Source organism: Cryptomeria japonica, chromosome 1 (genome assembly GCF_030272615.1).
Source record: "Cryptomeria japonica chromosome 1, Sugi_1.0, whole genome shotgun sequence".
NCBI lineage: Eukaryota > Viridiplantae > Streptophyta > Pinopsida > Cupressales > Cupressaceae > Cryptomeria > Cryptomeria japonica.
Window position 1 is genome coordinate 81,087,245 of NC_081405.1, and position 18,056 is coordinate 81,105,300.

General features: G+C 39.2%; 1 protein-coding gene across 5 annotated transcripts in view; it reads right to left on the reverse strand.

Moving 5' to 3' along the window:
* Nucleotides 1-18,056, reverse strand: part of LOC131041932 (uncharacterized) — a 136,688-nt gene that overhangs the window by 81,827 nt on the left and 36,805 nt on the right. For all 5 annotated transcript variants that reach the window (XM_057975200.2, XM_057975199.2, XM_057975197.2 and 2 more), the window contains exon 4: nucleotides 2,135-2,217. In XM_057975200.2, the coding sequence (XP_057831183.1) occupies nucleotides 2,135-2,217 (83 nt within the window). The remainder of the gene's footprint in view (nucleotides 1-2,134; nucleotides 2,218-18,056) is intronic.

Genomic DNA, 18,056 nt, shown 5'->3' on the forward strand with positions numbered 1-18,056 from the left:
TGGCTTTAAGTTTGCATCTTGGTAGTTAGTCCTACAATGACTTAGCTTTGGTGTTGGATGCCAACCCTGTGTGGCAAAAAGTAGTAATCCAATAAGTAGTGTTGAAATCAATCCTCTGTTGCTACCCTTAAACCTTGCAAGGGGAATAAGGGAACAATGATTCCTCTGATTGGTGCTAGTGCCAGCTAAACTACCTAAATCAACGTCCATTTCTCAAAGAGCTAGATAATTACAGCTGCTATTTTCTTTTGGCCAAATATGAACAATGTAATCGCCAAACATGGAATTAAATGTAGTGCTAAGTAAGTACTAGAAGAACAAAGCAGAGAATGTTGATTGCTTAGGTTATCTAAAGATGAGATTGCTAAACATGATGTAATATTTACCAAGCAAACAAAATAGAGAATGTTGATTATTCAGGCCTCCTGTATGGTTTGACATTTAAACCATAATGTCCCCCATCAAAAGCTAATAATCATTTCTATGGACTATATCAATAGATTACCTCCCTCTTAAGGGAATAACTTTGACATGGTTTCTGCTGAGAAACTAGTGGGTCAAGTACTCACACGTTTGTAGGGTGTCATTACAAAAACCACTTGCAATTCACTTTTTAAACATCTTTCAGAGCACTACATAGCCATGAAACCACCTCTCCAAAGGATAGGATTATCTAAAATGCTCAATATGCTGCAACAGATGACCTACTCAAAGAAGCACACACTATACTTCTCCTCTTAAAGGATAGACTTGCACTCGTAGCTAATCATATACAGCAGCAACCAAACCAACATCATTCTGAGTGCCAATGTAGGATATGGTCTTTGTGCAACTTTAATAGCATGACATATAGATAGCAATTTTGTTCATCAACAATGTATATGAAAGGCAATGTGTGCCTATCAACTCATTTCAAACTGTGATTACAACATCCTGGACAACATGTGGAAAGAATTCTTTAGGGTAATTCGTGTAACCACCATTAAACAAATGTTCAGGCAGAAATTGTTAATATGCAAATGATCATTCAAACGTATTTTGGCACCCATCAATGGAAGGGGTGAAGTGCCTCCACCTTGCATAGTATTGGTACAAAACCACTTACAACTCCAGTATTCAAATGGCACTCTTCAGAACATTTCATAGCTATGAACACCCTCTGCAAATGATAAGATTATTCAAGATGCAAAGATTTCTGCAGCAAACAACCCACTTGAAGATATTCTTCTCTTCTAAAAAGTTAATCTTGCACTTGTAGCAAGCTAAACCAAAGTCATTCTGCACTGTGTTTTGAGATGGATCGTGGGAGATATGGTTTTGTGGAACCATAATCTTACAACCAGACTGCCTTAAAACAACAAGGATTCCACAGGCTTCAACCAAAATTCAATGGGCCTTCTGAGGTCCAGGATAAGGTTGACAGTACTCTATGATGTTTCTTTTATCGCTAAGCTAAGAAACAATTTGAACTGATTGAGCTACCCCAAACAAATGAAGAAAGAAACATTTTCCTAGATTCACAGTGCATTATTGGCAGAGAAATAATGCTCCTATCTAAGAAACTCCTAGTTGAATAATGAAAGGTAAGTGGCTCCCCAAGAAGGATGCTCCCTACAAATATAAAGCGGTCTTCAAACAACATTCAAGCCTTTGAAAAATATAGAGATACTGAGAGAAATTCTTTACTAATATGCATCAGGTATGCATTACATTGTAGTATTCTTGACCAACTGAATTCTGAAACCAACTTGTAACTCATAACAGTAAACTAAATAGAGTCTAGAAGCTGTCCAACTATCTCATGACTGATACTGTCAACTAGCTCATAAGTACAATATGAACATTATATATACTCTAATACCCTCCATCAGTGGTCATATAAGGGATTACACCAGACTTATCTCTAAACTTGATGAATTTATCAAGTCCAAAAGGTCTTGTCAAGATTTCAACTTCTGGCCCTTGAGTTGTGTATCCAGTTTCTTTTCAAATAGCAATTGAACTACAAATGTAAATGTCTCAAAAAAAAAAAATGTAAATGTCCCTGGTATTTAAGTTATATGCTTTTGAAACATACTCTAAATACAAATACAAGTAAACAATGTGTTATCGTTGCTCACAAAAGACATCTTACCAAAAAATGTTTGTGGCCCCCTGAGCAAAAGCTGATGCATATCGTAGAGACACCTCTAAGTTTTCAGGCTCCAAATCAAATAGCTGTGAACATATCCAATCAAAAAAAACAAGCTTCAGAGATCAACCAGAAACTTGTGAAGGTACCAGTCTTTTACCAAAATTTATAAAACTGAAATGGTGTCAAAGGTAGCAAGACAATTCAGAGGAATATGCAAACGCAAAAAAAATGGTTATACTCAAGAAAAATAAATAGCTCTTTAAATTCAAATGATGATGATCTAAAAGCCTCTAACTTAAAAGAGCTTGTATAAAAAATAAAGTAATTTGAGAAAATACAAAAGAGGCTTAACAAGAAGAACATGTCAGCTATTTTCTTACTCTTTGGTACACAGAAAAGTAATGACTACTTAGTTAAAAAAACTACCTCCCAATGCATTGAAGTTATTGAAACGGAACAAAAGGAAAAACTTCATTTAACTTTGGCAAAGAAAAATAAAGTGCGAAGCAGATTTCAATTTTAAATTTTATGTAATTATAAATGGCATCCAGTCCATATCTACAACACTATTACATAAAAATTTAGTCTTTAGATGCAAATTATGAAGAAGCTCACTAAATGTGCATAGGAAACTGAAATTGTGTAACATTACTCTCTAGGTTCATGCACCTAAACTACAGATTTCTCAAAGCTAGTTTACACAAATGTTTTGCACCTGAAAAGCATGTGTCAGATCAGATTTTACTCCACAATGTAATACCTTGACCTTCTTACTATTAAAAAACCTAAATTAAATATTTTCTGGATGGGATGTGTAGCTACTCAAGCTTTTCTAAAGAGAAGCTTCTCTAGGTGTTTTTGCAGATAACTGTGCTTAAATCCACTGCAGCTATCCCACAGCTTCCAGTATCATCAAAGCAGTGAATAATAAAAACAGCTGATACAAGCTGAGAAACGGCATCTACAGGAAATGATATGGTCAAAGAAGTCGGCTTTTATAGCATAAGGACAAAAGTACCTTCCATTTTAAAATTTTGATTCAACAGGATTCTGCTGAAAAGAAATGGCAAGAAACACATGACCACATCAGCATTAAATTGAAACACAAATCCAAGTGGTCATCAAGCTAAGGGCCATGCTTTACTTCAGTTACAGTTGGATAATGAAAGATCAGTACATAAACATACAAGGACAGCACTCACAACTCACAACAAAGAAAGACAACCTTAAGGAAAAGTTGGACAAAGCTTATGAGGCAGCACAGCTGTGCAATCCACTATCTCTTTCTACCAGTAGTAGAGAGAAAGCACAATGGGAGTGTGTAAAAGGAAAAATGACAAAGAAGATTCACTTGTGGACCAATCACTGGTTAAAAATGGCCAAAAGAATCCCTTGACAAGTAACTGCCCACAACAAGCACACTACGATTCATATGGTTTAAGAGCACAAATATTCATGATATCCTAGCAAAGGCAAATATCAAAAAGCTAGAGCTCAACAAAGAAATTACCTCCCCAAAATGCACTTTGGATGAAGAATTGCAGAGAACCATTATTTAATGTCTCTGAATGACCAAGATAGGTCAGTTGGACTTAAGAGTGTGGTTGCAAAAATCACATAAAATTGCAGCTCTCCATGTTTCCCTTGCTGATTGCTGAGTCAATCTTTTGAGTATAAATTGTGAGTTACTCCCAAGTTTTTTGAAATTGTTTCTGAAATTGTTGTTATATATACTTCTCTATTTTTGGCTCAATTTTACTCTTAGATCACCCAGTAGTTTATCTCATTTTAAACAAGGATAATTGAATTCCATTTTAAAAGATTTCCTCATCATTTAAATGGAACGGTAAGAGTACAGAAAGTTACAATAGCTAATATTCATATTTCCTTTTAAGTTTAAAATACAAAGTAAACACATAAAATAACAATAACAATGGCATGCTCTAATCCCATTCTCAGATTCTGCATTGGTTCTCTGATATTGTTGGCTTCTATAAACCCTGAACACTAATGCCTAATAATTTTGTTTCCCCTTCTAGGAGGTCTTCATCTGATTCTACTGGTACTAATTCGGGGTTTCTCTTTTTAGGATAAACCCAGTGCATGTATTTTGTTGGCTTTTCTCACGTTTTCACTTTTGTTTTGTGTCCGTCACTTGTTGCCCTAGTCCTTTGCTATTGTACCTGCTGTACGTTTCAGAGACTTTGATCTATTTTGGTATTCATGGACATTAATATAATTCCTTTCTTTCTTATTTTCAGTTTCTCTGATAAGATCTTGAGGCCCCTTATGTCAATAATTTCTAGCATTTACAAATAATGGCTTTATCCCTACCATTTTTAACATCAAAGAGCTCAAACAGAAAAATAGTTGCTTTCATTTTTAATGTATAATATAAAAGCTAAAATAATCAAACAATTTTATATTATACAATGCTGTGGTCAAATGAAATCAAACAAGCTAAAATAATCTGAAAGCTCCTTACATCAAAGATCCCTTGCCTATTCAAATAATGGCATAAGATCGCTGTAATTTTTAGTATCAACCAGCTCAAACAAAAATATTTATCTTGGATAAACTGTAAAGTTGCAAACACAACGGAGTCTCAAGGTACCATCTAGACTCTTATTTAACTTCTTTGAACAAGCATATAACAATGGACAATAGATTTTTTTTGCGCTGCTCTTTCTTTAACAAGGTTTTTGGGTAGCATGTATCCTTTTCACTAGGAGTTGAGTTCCACAGATCTTTCTACTTGGCCTATTTGTATTCTCCATCATCAAGCATAAAGTATTTTTGGTAAACAAATTTGTAACTGCAAATTTCTCGCCCAATGGGCAGTGACAAATGCCCCAACAATTGGAGAAGTTGTTACTGGGGTAATGTTGGTAAACAGATTTGTCATTGTGGATTTCAAAGTGACTTGCCCAACAGGCAGTGACAAATATCCCAACAGTTGGAGAGATCATGATCGAATAACAATCTTCCTTTGCGTTTGAAAGGGGAAGCTCCCTCGTATGACGAGGGTTTATGGATTTTTTGTTTACTTTTGACTTGAAATTACAAAAAGGGAAAAGAGAAAACTAAACAAATGTGAATAACATAAACCTTCTGGCAAACATACGAATCCCAAATAAGACTTCATAATTGATAACAATTGCAAAGGGTTTTTCATGATAAAGTGTTTTGATATGCAAATGACGATGAAAGGAGGGTGATCAATCTCAACATACAAAAAGATGGGTGACCCCAACACATTCAAACCAAGATACGTATGGTTGTGTTTCATCGATTACATATATTATTGAATCAGAAACTAATGGGTTCCATAATAACACAAAGGGATTACCAACTTAACATGCAAGAAATCAGTAATAATAACTCAGTAACACATTCAAACATACAAAGTTTACAAACCAAATACATTCTTCATTATGAATATACATACATGTATATGCCACCACAATTTCTCAACGAATTCAATAACATATTTCCTAAAACAATAAGAATCAACTCCAGCGTATTATTGTATTTCCATTTATGTGTGCAAAGTTTGTCTTATTTTTTTGGCATAGTTTTTGTGAGTAAATCAATATTGTTCACTTCTATATTTCACACTTAGTTTTACCAATATTGAAAAATAAGACAAACTTTGCACACATACATTATCTTTCTGAAAATATTCAAGTTCAAAAACCCTTAGGTAAAAAGTGTGAACATAAAAGCTCTCCAAAAGTCTCCAAAGTTTCCCCTCTGTAAGTCTTCAAAGTTCCCCTAGTAATATTTGAAGTCTATCCTTAGTCCTTACATTGATACAAGTTGCTGCTCCATTTTCATAACCTTGAGCAGTTTTAGCCGCATTAAAATTAGGCTGGAGGACTCTTTCAAATAGTGACGCCTTCTTTAATTCTACGATGAGAGTGGGCATATCAGTATCTACCTCTCAAGCCTTGAATGCACCAATAATCTAGACAGATTATGAGAAAGGCAGCCAATGAAAGTTTGTGAAAGTGCTTGATCCTATGAATACTATGTATGGAGAAACTCTGCCGTGTATTTTTGAAGACATCATTGAATTTAATATCCCAACATTTTCCTACAAGCACACACATGCTTTGCATTTGGAAGAACCTTCCCAGAGGATGTAATGGCCTATGTGAATAGGTCTAGCAAGAAACCCCATGGTGTAATTTTGTCTGCCACTTCACAAACTTGTGGGTCTTATTTGAAAAGCCTCAGACATGTGTCCCATCTTAACAAACATTATGGACAAAGGTACATAAGCACCCAATAATGCAATCAATCCCTATTGCAAAAATAGACCAAACATATGATATTCTTGGGCTCTATATGCTTGTCCACACAATATCTTCATGGTCATTGCCATGCTCACCCACTTCAATTTTAGATAAGCTATCATGTATTTGTACATTCAATTGAAACAATAACACCTAGCCCAATTCATCTAGAGGAAAGTATGTAGAGGAGATTTGAACTAGGAAGTTCTCAGCTGAAGTATTTTTTACACACGTTTAAAAATTTTCAAGTTCAAAAACTTGGCTAATATGTAACAACTTTCCTCTATGTTTGTGAGGGGCAGCTCCCTCGTATAATGGGGATTTTTAGGATTTTTGTGTACTTTTAACTTGAGAGTACAAAAAGGAGAAAAGACAAACCTGTAGGAAAATGAATAATAGAAACCCCAACGATAGACATATGAATATCGGCTGAGATTTTCCAACTAATCACAGATTATGAAAGGGGTTCTAAAGTATGTTTGATATGCAACGATGGTGAAAGGAGGATAACCAATCCCAACATACAAAGAGACAAGTTACTTCATCATATTCAAACGAAGATACTAAGGTATTATTGTGTTTCATTACATCAATTGCATAGATTACCAATGGTTTACACAATTACATAGAGGGATTGTTGATTTAAGGTTTGAGAAATCGACAATAATAACACAAGAATACATTTAGAAGATATGAACCAAAATAAATTCTTCATTATCTTTTTGAAATCATACAATTCCAAAAACCCTTTTTGTACAAAGTGTAAAGCCAAAAGTCATCAAAAGTCTCTCTCTGAATATTTCTTCAGAGTTTGCCCTTTGTCAAAAGTCTTCCTTTCATTACAAATAGCCTCGTATTTATAGGTTTTCCCTGATAACTAGCTCAACTAACTTTACATTTTGAGAAAAATAATATAAGCTTATTTTAGTTAGACATCTCTCAACTTTTACATGAAAAAATCTTATTTTCTAACCTGTTACAAATATGTGACAAAAGTCACTTTACAAAAGATAACATTAGTAACATAACTCGTAACTTATGACTTTGAATTCCAAGAAGCAAATTGTACAACTAAGTTCATTGTGTAGCTCTTTTTCCTTTATCTGTATCATCTTTAATTCTTTATGGAGAAGTCCTTTGCATTGTTGGCCTTCTCTTGGTTGTGATAACCTATCATTTTCCTTCATCTATAGGTTTATGTGAATATCCTTGTTTTCCTTCAATTCTATCACCGTAGGTAGGGTTGTGTTGTGGGATTTTCACACATCACCCCATTGCAAATGGAGACCCCCACTTTTTCGCTTTCTAGGTTAGCTGTCTTAGCTTAGCCGTTGGTAGTTTTAGTCTTTTGCTATTAGCCTTTCATCCGTAAGAGGTATAGTTGGTTAAGAGCTAATCAAGTCAAGTCTCTCTCTCTAGATGAGGTCAATTAGTTTTCAAGGCTTAGGAAATGAACGATTCACATCTTTGCTTGCTCTTATGGAAATGGAATGCTGAAATTTGACTAAGGCAGATTTGTTTTGAAGAGTAAAAATTTTAAGAAAATGGAACTAGAGTTCAAATCCTCATGAAAGGGCTCAGGGAAATGATTAAGTTATCAAAGTTCACATTTTGAAATCACTTCCTTTGACCCTCCCAAATCAGCGACTTAAGGCATTGACAACACTTCCTCTGCCCTCCTAAGCCTCCAACCTGCCTCTCCCAGCACTACCAGTGGATACCCAAACCCCCATCATTCCCACTTCTATCCAGCCTCACCTGCCACTTACACTTCCCACCATCTTTCCTTCACCTTCTTTCCTCTCATACTTCCTTTGACATTCATCCCTTTCTTCACCTTCTCCCATCCTCCATCTACCCTTCCTTTCACTTCCCTCTTCCTTCCCTTAGCACATGCTTCCATCTCCCCTCATTTCACCCCTTCCATTTCTTCTTCACCTTCCTTCCTTCCATTCACCCTCACTTCCTTACTTCCATCCCTATTCCACCCATCCTTCTCCTTTTCCCCCTTTCCATCCTTACTCCCTACCTTCTACTTCCTACCTTTCCACTTCACCTTTCAATCCCATCTTCTTCCACTACCTCTCTATCCCTTCATCCTTTTTCCTTCACCTTCCACCCATCCTCCTTTTATCCTCTATCTTCCATCCCTTACCCCTCCATATCCTTCATCCTTCTTCCTTTATCATCTCCTACCATTTTCATCCTCCCACTTTATAACTTCTCCTCCCTACACCCTTCCTTCCATCTTCTCACCTTTACCCCTTCAACTTCCCTCCTTCCATCCCCCAACTTCCTACCTTTCTTCCATCCCTTATACCTCCCAACTACTATTTCCTACATTCTCAAATCCACATCTCATATTCCTTACCCCCTTATTTCCCTTATCCTATCCTAACCCACCCTCCATAACCCTTATCCTATCCTAACCCACCTTCAACTCCTTTGCTACCTCCTACCCTAATCCTATCCTAGCCTACACCCCTCCTTGCCACGGCATCCTTTATCCCTTATAACTCCCCATCTCCTAGCACCTTCCTTATCACCTCATCCTTATCTTATCCTTTTACCCCTATGACCCCATCGTATCACTTATCCTACCACACATCCCTACCCTCTTACCCCCACTTCTCTTCCATCCTACCTGTTGGTGTCTGTTTTATCATCTACCAAACATTAGAATAGGATACCCGAAGGTATTCTATCCTCTCCTGAAAAATCACTACTGATTCCAAGGTCTACATGTGCAAACAAGCAACTTTAGTGGAATAGCTTCTTGGGTAGTGTATGCTGAAAATCTCAAGGGGGACTTACGTTAACAAGTATCTTTGAACTGCTGGACTTAGACGGATTTAGCAATTTTGGGCTCTTCTTTTTTTGGGGGGATTTTCTGGGATTTAGACTTTCAAAAGAAAAGGAAAAAGAGATAGGGTTTATGAAGGCTAATCTAATCCTACGAACTCCGGAGACGGTATCAACTGGGTGCTCTCAGGAAACCAAACTTCGCTTCGCCACAGTAGGGACAACTACACAAAGCCGATGCAATCTTCGATGGATATTGCTTATGATTAAGATGTTGGGATGCACAGAGAATGGGCTCAGACTAACTTTACACGGTGGAATGGAAATCATCCATACACCAAAAGTATGAGCGGAGATACACCATTGATTGACACTTATCAAAATCCTTCATTCAAATTAACAACAATGAAAGCAAATCTATATTAAGTTTAACTAAGTGTTGAGGAATTTTCAAACCATGCAAATCATTCAAACAATAGGGATTACAAAGCAGCGCACATGCAATATATTATCTGAAAATGACCTTTCGCAACAATACATCAAAACAACCTCACACTCTCCAAATGAGAGGAGGTAGCCTTATACAGTTTTTCAAAAATAAATAAACGGCCGAGATCAAACAGTGATCAAGGGCCCAGATTGCAAGTTACAAACCCTAATTAGGGTTTCCTAAAACTCTACCAGTTGGAATGAGTAAGAAGAGGACATGTAGCGCAGCTGCTAATTTCACTGAGGAGAATGTCCAGTTTCCTCTTTGGTAGATTCAACGTATCTGAACACGATTAGCCTAACTTCTTCCAGAGTGACACTTGGCAAGCTGCTAATCTGGAAATCGATGATGTCCACATCATCAGTACACGTGGCGAGGATGCTCTCCCACTCGACTGCTTGAGCCAGAAAATTCTCATCGATGAAGAGAAAGTTTGCAATCTTTGACAGATCACTCTTGTCAACCATTCTTGAGTCCCTGAAGAAGCTGGACTGGATCCTGGCCCTCTGGTTTTCTGCCTGCAGGTGCTTCACCCTTATACTCTCCTTTTTCCAGATTTCAGATGCTACATGGAACACCTTACTCAAAATTTCTCTAATGCTCTCTTCTGTCTCACAACACTTAGCCTCGGATCTTTTCAAAACCTCGATTCGAGTGACTAGTGCATAATACCAGGTACTGAAATCGTACCTGTCCCTAGCCTGTATGACGCCTGTATCCACCAAACTTCTCTTTGACAAGCCTCGAATTATTCTTAGATATGGAAGTATCTCATCCTGAATCTCACCGATATCTTCCCAATTTATGGCCAAGTCCTAGATACGGCTGATCAATGAAGTAGCAGATTCATGAGCTGACACCAAACTTTCTGCCATTGTATCAGCTCGCACTGAAACATCTAAAATCCATTCCTTGGCCTGCGCGAATGTACCCTTCATTTCCTCATATTCCTTCATTGATTCTTGTTGAAGAGGCTGTGGAGGGGTGATGGGGATCTCGCAGTTGAGTGGCCTGGTAAGGTGAAGAAATATTTCTTCCACTGTTGGTTTTCTTCTTCAACCTTCCTCCTTTGTTATTTTTCTTGGGCTAAACTAGTCTTGAGGGCATTACAAGAATCATCGAAGTACTGGACCTCTTGATCCTGGGTAGGCTTACCTAGTTTTATGGTAGTGATCTTGTAATCATCAGGGGTAACATTGCCTCTAGTTTTCCCTTCCTTGGGTACCGCTATCTGGATTGTCCTAAAGCCTGCATTGTCTCTCTGGATCAAGGAAAACTTCCTAGTCGGCTTGGGTGGTTTGATCACGACTGGCTCATTCACCTTCTCCAGAAAGGCTGTGGTGATTTCTTCGGAATGGGCTGCCTTGGGGACCTTTGCCCTTATCGTCTCTCTTAGCCAATCACGGACGGTCGATTGCTCAATGGCATTCTGATCAAACCCATCATCTGCCTTCTCTGGTTCAGTATTTATACCATCCAAAAAGACCAATGGTGGATTAGGCGTTTCAACTTCTACAGCTGCATCTTGCCTCTGCTTGGATTTTGGACAAATGTTTCCAATACTTCTTCGACTGAAGGAGAAGGCACTCTTGCTCCCTCATCAGCCATATACACCTCCATCTCCTGCTCTTCGATGGCATTTTGATCAGGTACGACAGATGCGGCACTTAGAATGGATTGACCTCCACTAGACTCTCGTCTTTCTCCTACGATCTTCCCAACGGCCTTCCCCAGGCTTCCAACTAGTTCTTTCCTCTTTCGGGATCCAACACTTTCCGGATTCCGAGCGTTGCTTGCAGAGGCACACAGGTTGGAAGGTAGGGAGTCATCTACTCCCATCAAATCATAGGTCAAGGTGACACCTTTAGCCTTCAATGGTTTCGTCCTTTCTGAGGTCCACCATTTGGAATACTCAACCACCGTCCTCATGAGGTCTGCCAGATCTGACTTCTCCCCTTCTGTCCAATCTATCAAGGCCAATGGTTCATCCTTCACCTTATCGAAACCCGGTTGCTGAAGCTCAAGGTTGTCCTTCACCTGGTCAGCAACTTTGAATACTTTTGTCGCCCTTACCATGCTTAAAGGAATCTTTTCCTGATCTCGAAGCTATCAGCTGCGTTAGCCCAATAATCTTCCAGATCTATTCTATGTTCAAAGGCCATCCCTTCGATTCTTCTTATGTTGTGGAACGGGTCGAAGTTCTTTCTTGCCTTGTACTGGTAGAAGGGATACCAAGCCAATTCCTTCTCACCCGTTGTAGCAGCCTGTGATGATGGACATGTCTCCAGCCCATTCCCGATTGTGAGAGAAGAGGTCCCTGCCTTTTTCTGCTTATCTCTCTGAATTGCCATATACTGGTAGAAGGGATACCAAGCCAATTCCTTCTTAGCCATTGCAGCAGCCTATGATGATGGACATGTCTCCAGCCCATTCCCGATTGTGAGAGAAGAGATCCCTGCCTTTTTCTACTTATCTCTCTGTATTGCCATGTACCCTTCTAATTGCCTTACAACTTCGAGCAACACCACTCGATTGGTAGGGTAGGCGGGGAGTTTGTAAGGAGATCCTGTGAATCCTTGAATCCTGATATAAGTGAATTTCGAGTACTGAATCTACCAGTATCCAAACCTACTGATGAAGTCCATGGATTCTCGAGAGTCTCTGGTGCATTCCAAACTGAAGTGTCTGAGTGATGTACATGAGAAAGGTATCATTCACTCTCTTGAAATGAAATTTCTCCTCCATGTGAAGTTGAGGATAGCAGTCGTAGACTAGAAATTGGTTTTCTTTGGTCCCTACTTCCCCTCTACAGGTGAGGCCCCTGTATCTGTAAGTCCTTGCTAAAGAGTAGAATAGGTATGAACTCATGAAGAAGGTTTTATTTGCTTCAAGGTTCCTCAGGTGGCTATCTAGATTGTCACTTATCATCTGAGCCCAGTTTATCATTTTTACCCCATTTATTATTTCGTTAAAGAAATAATACATCCAGGGCTCGAATGGAGCACCCTGAGGGTTCCCCATTATTCTGTTCAGCAGCACGATCATATCCCCGATGTCCTCTTTGAAGTATGCCCTTACTAGGCTCTTCCTTTGAAGTTTGGAGGGCCCCTTCCTTGGCTTGTCCAGCCAGGAATGATTAACGATGGCATCGTATTCCTCCAAGTAGTTCTAATACATGCCATCAGCCTTGTCCTTAGTGACATATACTGTGTTGTGATATTCTGGGATTCTGAAAGCCTCCCTAATGGCCTCCTTGCTGACATTCGCCAACACTCTTCCATCTGGTGCGACAATGTTCTTGTTGTCGGGGTTGTAGTGTCGTGCACACTCAACTACTAACTCAGTGCACTGCATGGTGGGGAGAAAACCTAAAGCATGTACAATGCCATTCCTCAACATCTTCCGTGCCGTAGTGGTGGGCACAAGGTTGTCCAGACCAAACATGTGTTTCTTAAACTCCCTCAGATTGATGTGTCCAAGGTTGGTGTCGCCAATATTCTTCCATTTTGAGGTCATCCTTGACTCAGGAGGGGCATCTTTGTCCACCTGGAACTTCATAGTGTTTAGGACTTGCAAATGAAAAATGAAATTGTTAAGTTAGAAAATGTTTTGCAAAATTTCGAAAAAAATAATGGGGTTGTGAAATGGCTAAGTGTTGGAAAATTTTCCATTTTCATTCTCATACTTAGCCATAAAAATTGAATTTTCACCTCAAAAACCTTCCATCTTAAGGCTGGTTGTGGTTACCACCAAGTGTTAAAACTTTCCAAAATTTTCATACTTAACCAAAAAAAAAAATTTCTTTCCCGAAATTTCAAAAACATATTTCTCAAATTCTAGGAAATATTCAGAAAAAATCCATAAATCTGCATCATGAACTAGTTTCACCTTCGAATGGGTAGAAGTAGGACTAGAAATTCTCTCAAGAACACTCAGAAAATTCAGTCAAGGTTAAATAATCCTTTCTCGTACTAGTTGCCTTTCTCCAAAAAATCTGCGAAACTTTGGTCAAAAAGTTTATCCAACTTCCAGAAATGTCAAAAAACTTTCTCCAGATGATCTTTGAATTGAAATAATTTACTAAGCTTTCCTTGGTAACTTCGAACTTGTTGGTGTAGAAATGAAGTTTGAAGTGAAGTATTTGTAAATAAAATTAACTCTTCAATTGGAAACCCTTAAAATCTTCCAACTCATACTTCTAATTTCATCTTCACTCTTTTTTGAAAGTGAAGAAAATATCTTCCAAAGTTTCCAATTTGGTTTATAAGTTGAAGTATTTACTAATCTTCCAATATTCTCTTTTGCAAACTTTCTATTTTGGATTCAGGTTCGAAAATATCTACTAATCCTCGAACATTCCATTTGAAAACTTTCCATTTTGGTCTTTTTAGTTTGAAATCCTTATGGATTTTGATGACATCACTCCAAACTTGTTGACTTTGTTTGACTCCAAGGCCTAAGGCGGAGTTTTAAAGCTCTCTTTCTGGCAGACTTCCTTCATGTTTAGCGGACTTTTGGGAGATCACCATCATCTTGCTTAGATAGGTCGGAGTTTCATGTCTTCTCCTCCATGGCGGAGTTTTGAGATCACCCTCAAAGCATGGCGAAGTTTTGATGGTACCTCTACCATCTTCTTTACCAATTTGGGCGGACTTCTATGGCCTCTCTTCATGGATGGCGAACTTTTGGTGGGTCTCTCCTAGGGCGGACTTTTTGAACATTTCCTAGGGCGGAGTTCCATGAAGGCTCCTACATAGGGCGGAGTTTCGAGGCTTCTCCATATAACATGTATGGCGGACTTTAGAGACACCTCCTACGGCGAAATTTTGGCAAGGCTCCACCATTTGACATGCTTGGGCGGACTTTGATGAGTCCTCCAACATGGGCGGACTTTCAAGACATCTCCATCATTTTTGCTAGGGACACCAAGGGCTACTAAGGCACGGCGGAGTTTTGGTGGGTCTCTCCAAGGCATGGCGGAGTTTAGACAAGGCTTCCATCACTTGAAGACCTTGGGCGGACTTTTGATGGGTCTCCACATGGTTATGGCGGAGTTTGAGACCTTACCCCATGGGCCCCCCAACCTAACCCACACATGGCGGAGTTTGGAGGCTTCTATGGCGGAGTTTAGACAAGGCCCCCACCACTTGAAGACCTTGGGCGGACTTTTGATAGGTCTCTACATAGCCTATGGCGGAGTTTGGAAGGTGGAACCAAAGGCTTCTCCAAGACAATGGCGGAGTCTAGAGTTTGGCATTCATGGTGATAGGATAGGGCGGAGTTTGAGGGGTCCTCCTTCATGACCTCCCACACATGGCGGACTTTCAAAGACAAGGCATAGGGCGGACTTTGGTGGCATCTCCCCATACTATCCTAGGGCGGAGTTTGGAGGGGTCCTTCTTCATGGCGGACCTTGAAGTGTTGGCCACCAAGGGTGCTAGGGTAGGGCGGAGTTTTATTAGGTTCCCACATGGCGAACTTTGGAGAGTCCCAAGACATGGTGGACTTTGGTGGCATCTCCAACATGCACCTCACACACACATGGCGGACTTTAGAAGGATCTTCTCTAACATGCAACCCACACACACATGGCGGACTTTAGAAGGGTCTTCTCTTCATGGCCTCCTACATCATGACATTATTTGAACCTGCAACCATACTTTAAAAACCTTCGTTAGCCAAACTTAGAAGAATTTCTTAGAAAATTTCAAAATTTCACAACTTAATTAAATTTAACTGGATTAACTTGAAATTTGAAATCCATGCCTAGGTGGATCATCTGAGGCATCACGCCCCCTAAAATGTAGGGATTTGGCTTTTTGGGTCAAGACTTGGAATTTTCGGATCCCGGTCGAGGCAGGTTAGTGGTAGCAGTGCAAACCCTAAGTCCCCATTCCGAAAAAGCGAAAAAGTAGACTTTCTAAAAATAGCCATACCGGGGATTGGGCCAGAAATGCCAAATACGAAACTTCCTAAAAAATAGGAAAAAACAAAAAAGAAAACTTTCTAAAAATAGAAAGTTGTCCAAATTCATCCAGATCGATTGCGATCTTCGTCCTTTGGCCTCTCTAAGCGCTTTGAAGGTGTCTTGACTCCAGAATCACTGGGTTTGCAAAAACTAACTTCCAATCTTAGGACCTAAAATGTTCGAAACTGAGCAAGGCTTTGGCAAAATTGGAGCGAAAGGTCACAGGATACTAACAAAAACCCTAGAAAGCATGAAAAAGAGAGGGTCCCCATTTGCAATGGGGCGATGTGTGAAAAAGGTCACAACACTACCCCCGTGGCTTCTCCATACCATTCCCTTCTTCCCATGGCACCCTTCTACCTCATTACCTTTACTCCCCTTCACTATTGTGCAACATGCTTGGGCCCCACCAATCTTACAATGGAGATAAAAAAGATTTTAAAGCATTATTCAAATGCACCGACGTAAGCACTTCACATGCCTTACGATTTCCTATGACCCCCAAAAGAGAGTGAACCATCAATTCCTTGACCATTCAAAGGCACAAGCTAAGCATTGAGTCATTCTCATTGCTATGCCAAATCAGCCTTAAGCATTCCCTTTGCCTAGCTACATGGGCAACTTTAGGTTTGAACGATTTCCTATGCCTAGTCATATCGTTAACTTAAGCAATTACAAGCCTTCCTTGACAAAGGATATTATATCCCTGGAATAAGGATATCGGCAACATAAGGATTTCATACCTTCCTTGACAAAGGATATTATAACCCTAGGCTAAGAATATCAGTGACTTAAGGAATTTCATACATCCTTTGAGTAAGGAAATCAGCGATTTAAGATTTTGGGACCTCCCTTAGCAAGAACAAGACACATCTTAGGTGATCCTACCCCTCCATGACATGCAAATTAATGAGCATGATTTCCAGCTTGGATGACACCTGCATCTACCAAGTTTCGCTTGGATAACCCTCAATTGTGGAAGTATTTCATCTTGGATTTCTTCAATATCTTCCCAGTTTGCAGCTCATTCCTGAATTTTGCTGACCAATGAAGAAGTCGACTCATGTGCTGATACCAAATTTTCCACAAGTATGTCAGCATGTGTCGAAGCATCTGAGGTCCACTCCTTAACTTGTGTGAATATGCCCTTCATGTCCTCATAATCTTTCATCGACTCTTGCGGAAGAGGCTGTGGAGGGGTGACTGGTATCTCATGATTAAGTGGCTTAGTTAGATGGAGAACATATTTCCTCCACTGTTGATTCTCTTCCTCGACCTTCATTCTCTTTTCCTTCTCCTTGGCTAGTCTTGCCTTGAGGGCGTTGCAAGAGTGGTCAAAGTATTGGACTTCTTGGTCCTAAGTAGGCTTACCCAACTCTACTGTAGTAATCTTATAATCTTTTGGGGCAACATTGTCCCGAGTTTTACCTTCTTTCAGCATAGCTATCTGAACCGTTCTGAACCCTACACTATCTCTCTGAATCAAAGAGAATTTTCTAGTTGGCTTAGTGTTGACGTGTATTTTGTACACAATCAAACACAGAATAAAATACCCAAGGGTACCTTATCCTCTCTTGAATAAAGCCTCTGATTGTTGAAGATATCGCGAAAAAGGATCAATCAGGATGACTCCAAGGTTCTCCGATGTAGGGTCTCTACGTGTGGATAAGCACCAGTGGTCGTTGTGAATGCTGTTTCATCAAGGGGGCCTTACGTTTCCGAATTATAGGAACAGAATTTCCTAAAACTAACAAGTTCTCAAAAAGATCAAAAGGTGGAGTTTGCAAGAGATGGATTCTAATCTAATCCTAAGGATGACTCAATGTAGGCTAGACTTGGTAAGATTCTACCAATTTCAGTATTGCCAAGGAATAACGACTCTAATGAAATTGATGCGATCTTCTACGGTGACTAATGATTTCTTCAATTCATCAAGAATCATAGACACTACCATGAAGGTACATATCAATAGTTCAATAATGATTGAAGGTTTAAGCAATCCAAATATCTCCAGTTGACCACACAAGGCGTCCTTACAATCAGTAAGAAGCTAGTGGTTTGGAACGTGAATCTCACCAAAGATCAACCCCAACACTTAGTCCTTCAAACTTAAATACTACTTCGACTGAGAATGATTCAAGAAAGTAAACAACCATGAAGATAGCCACAAGAATTGCAATAAAACACCATAACTTCAATATTTTATTGATCTCAAAGCCAAAATAGACAACAATTGCTTGAAATTCTCTCTTCAATGCTCAATCTTGCTACAAAATAACTTTCGGACTATCCAAAAGCTCTAATCTTCTAACTTCTAACTATCTGACTATATCAAAATGAAAAGGAGTGAGGGTATATATAGCA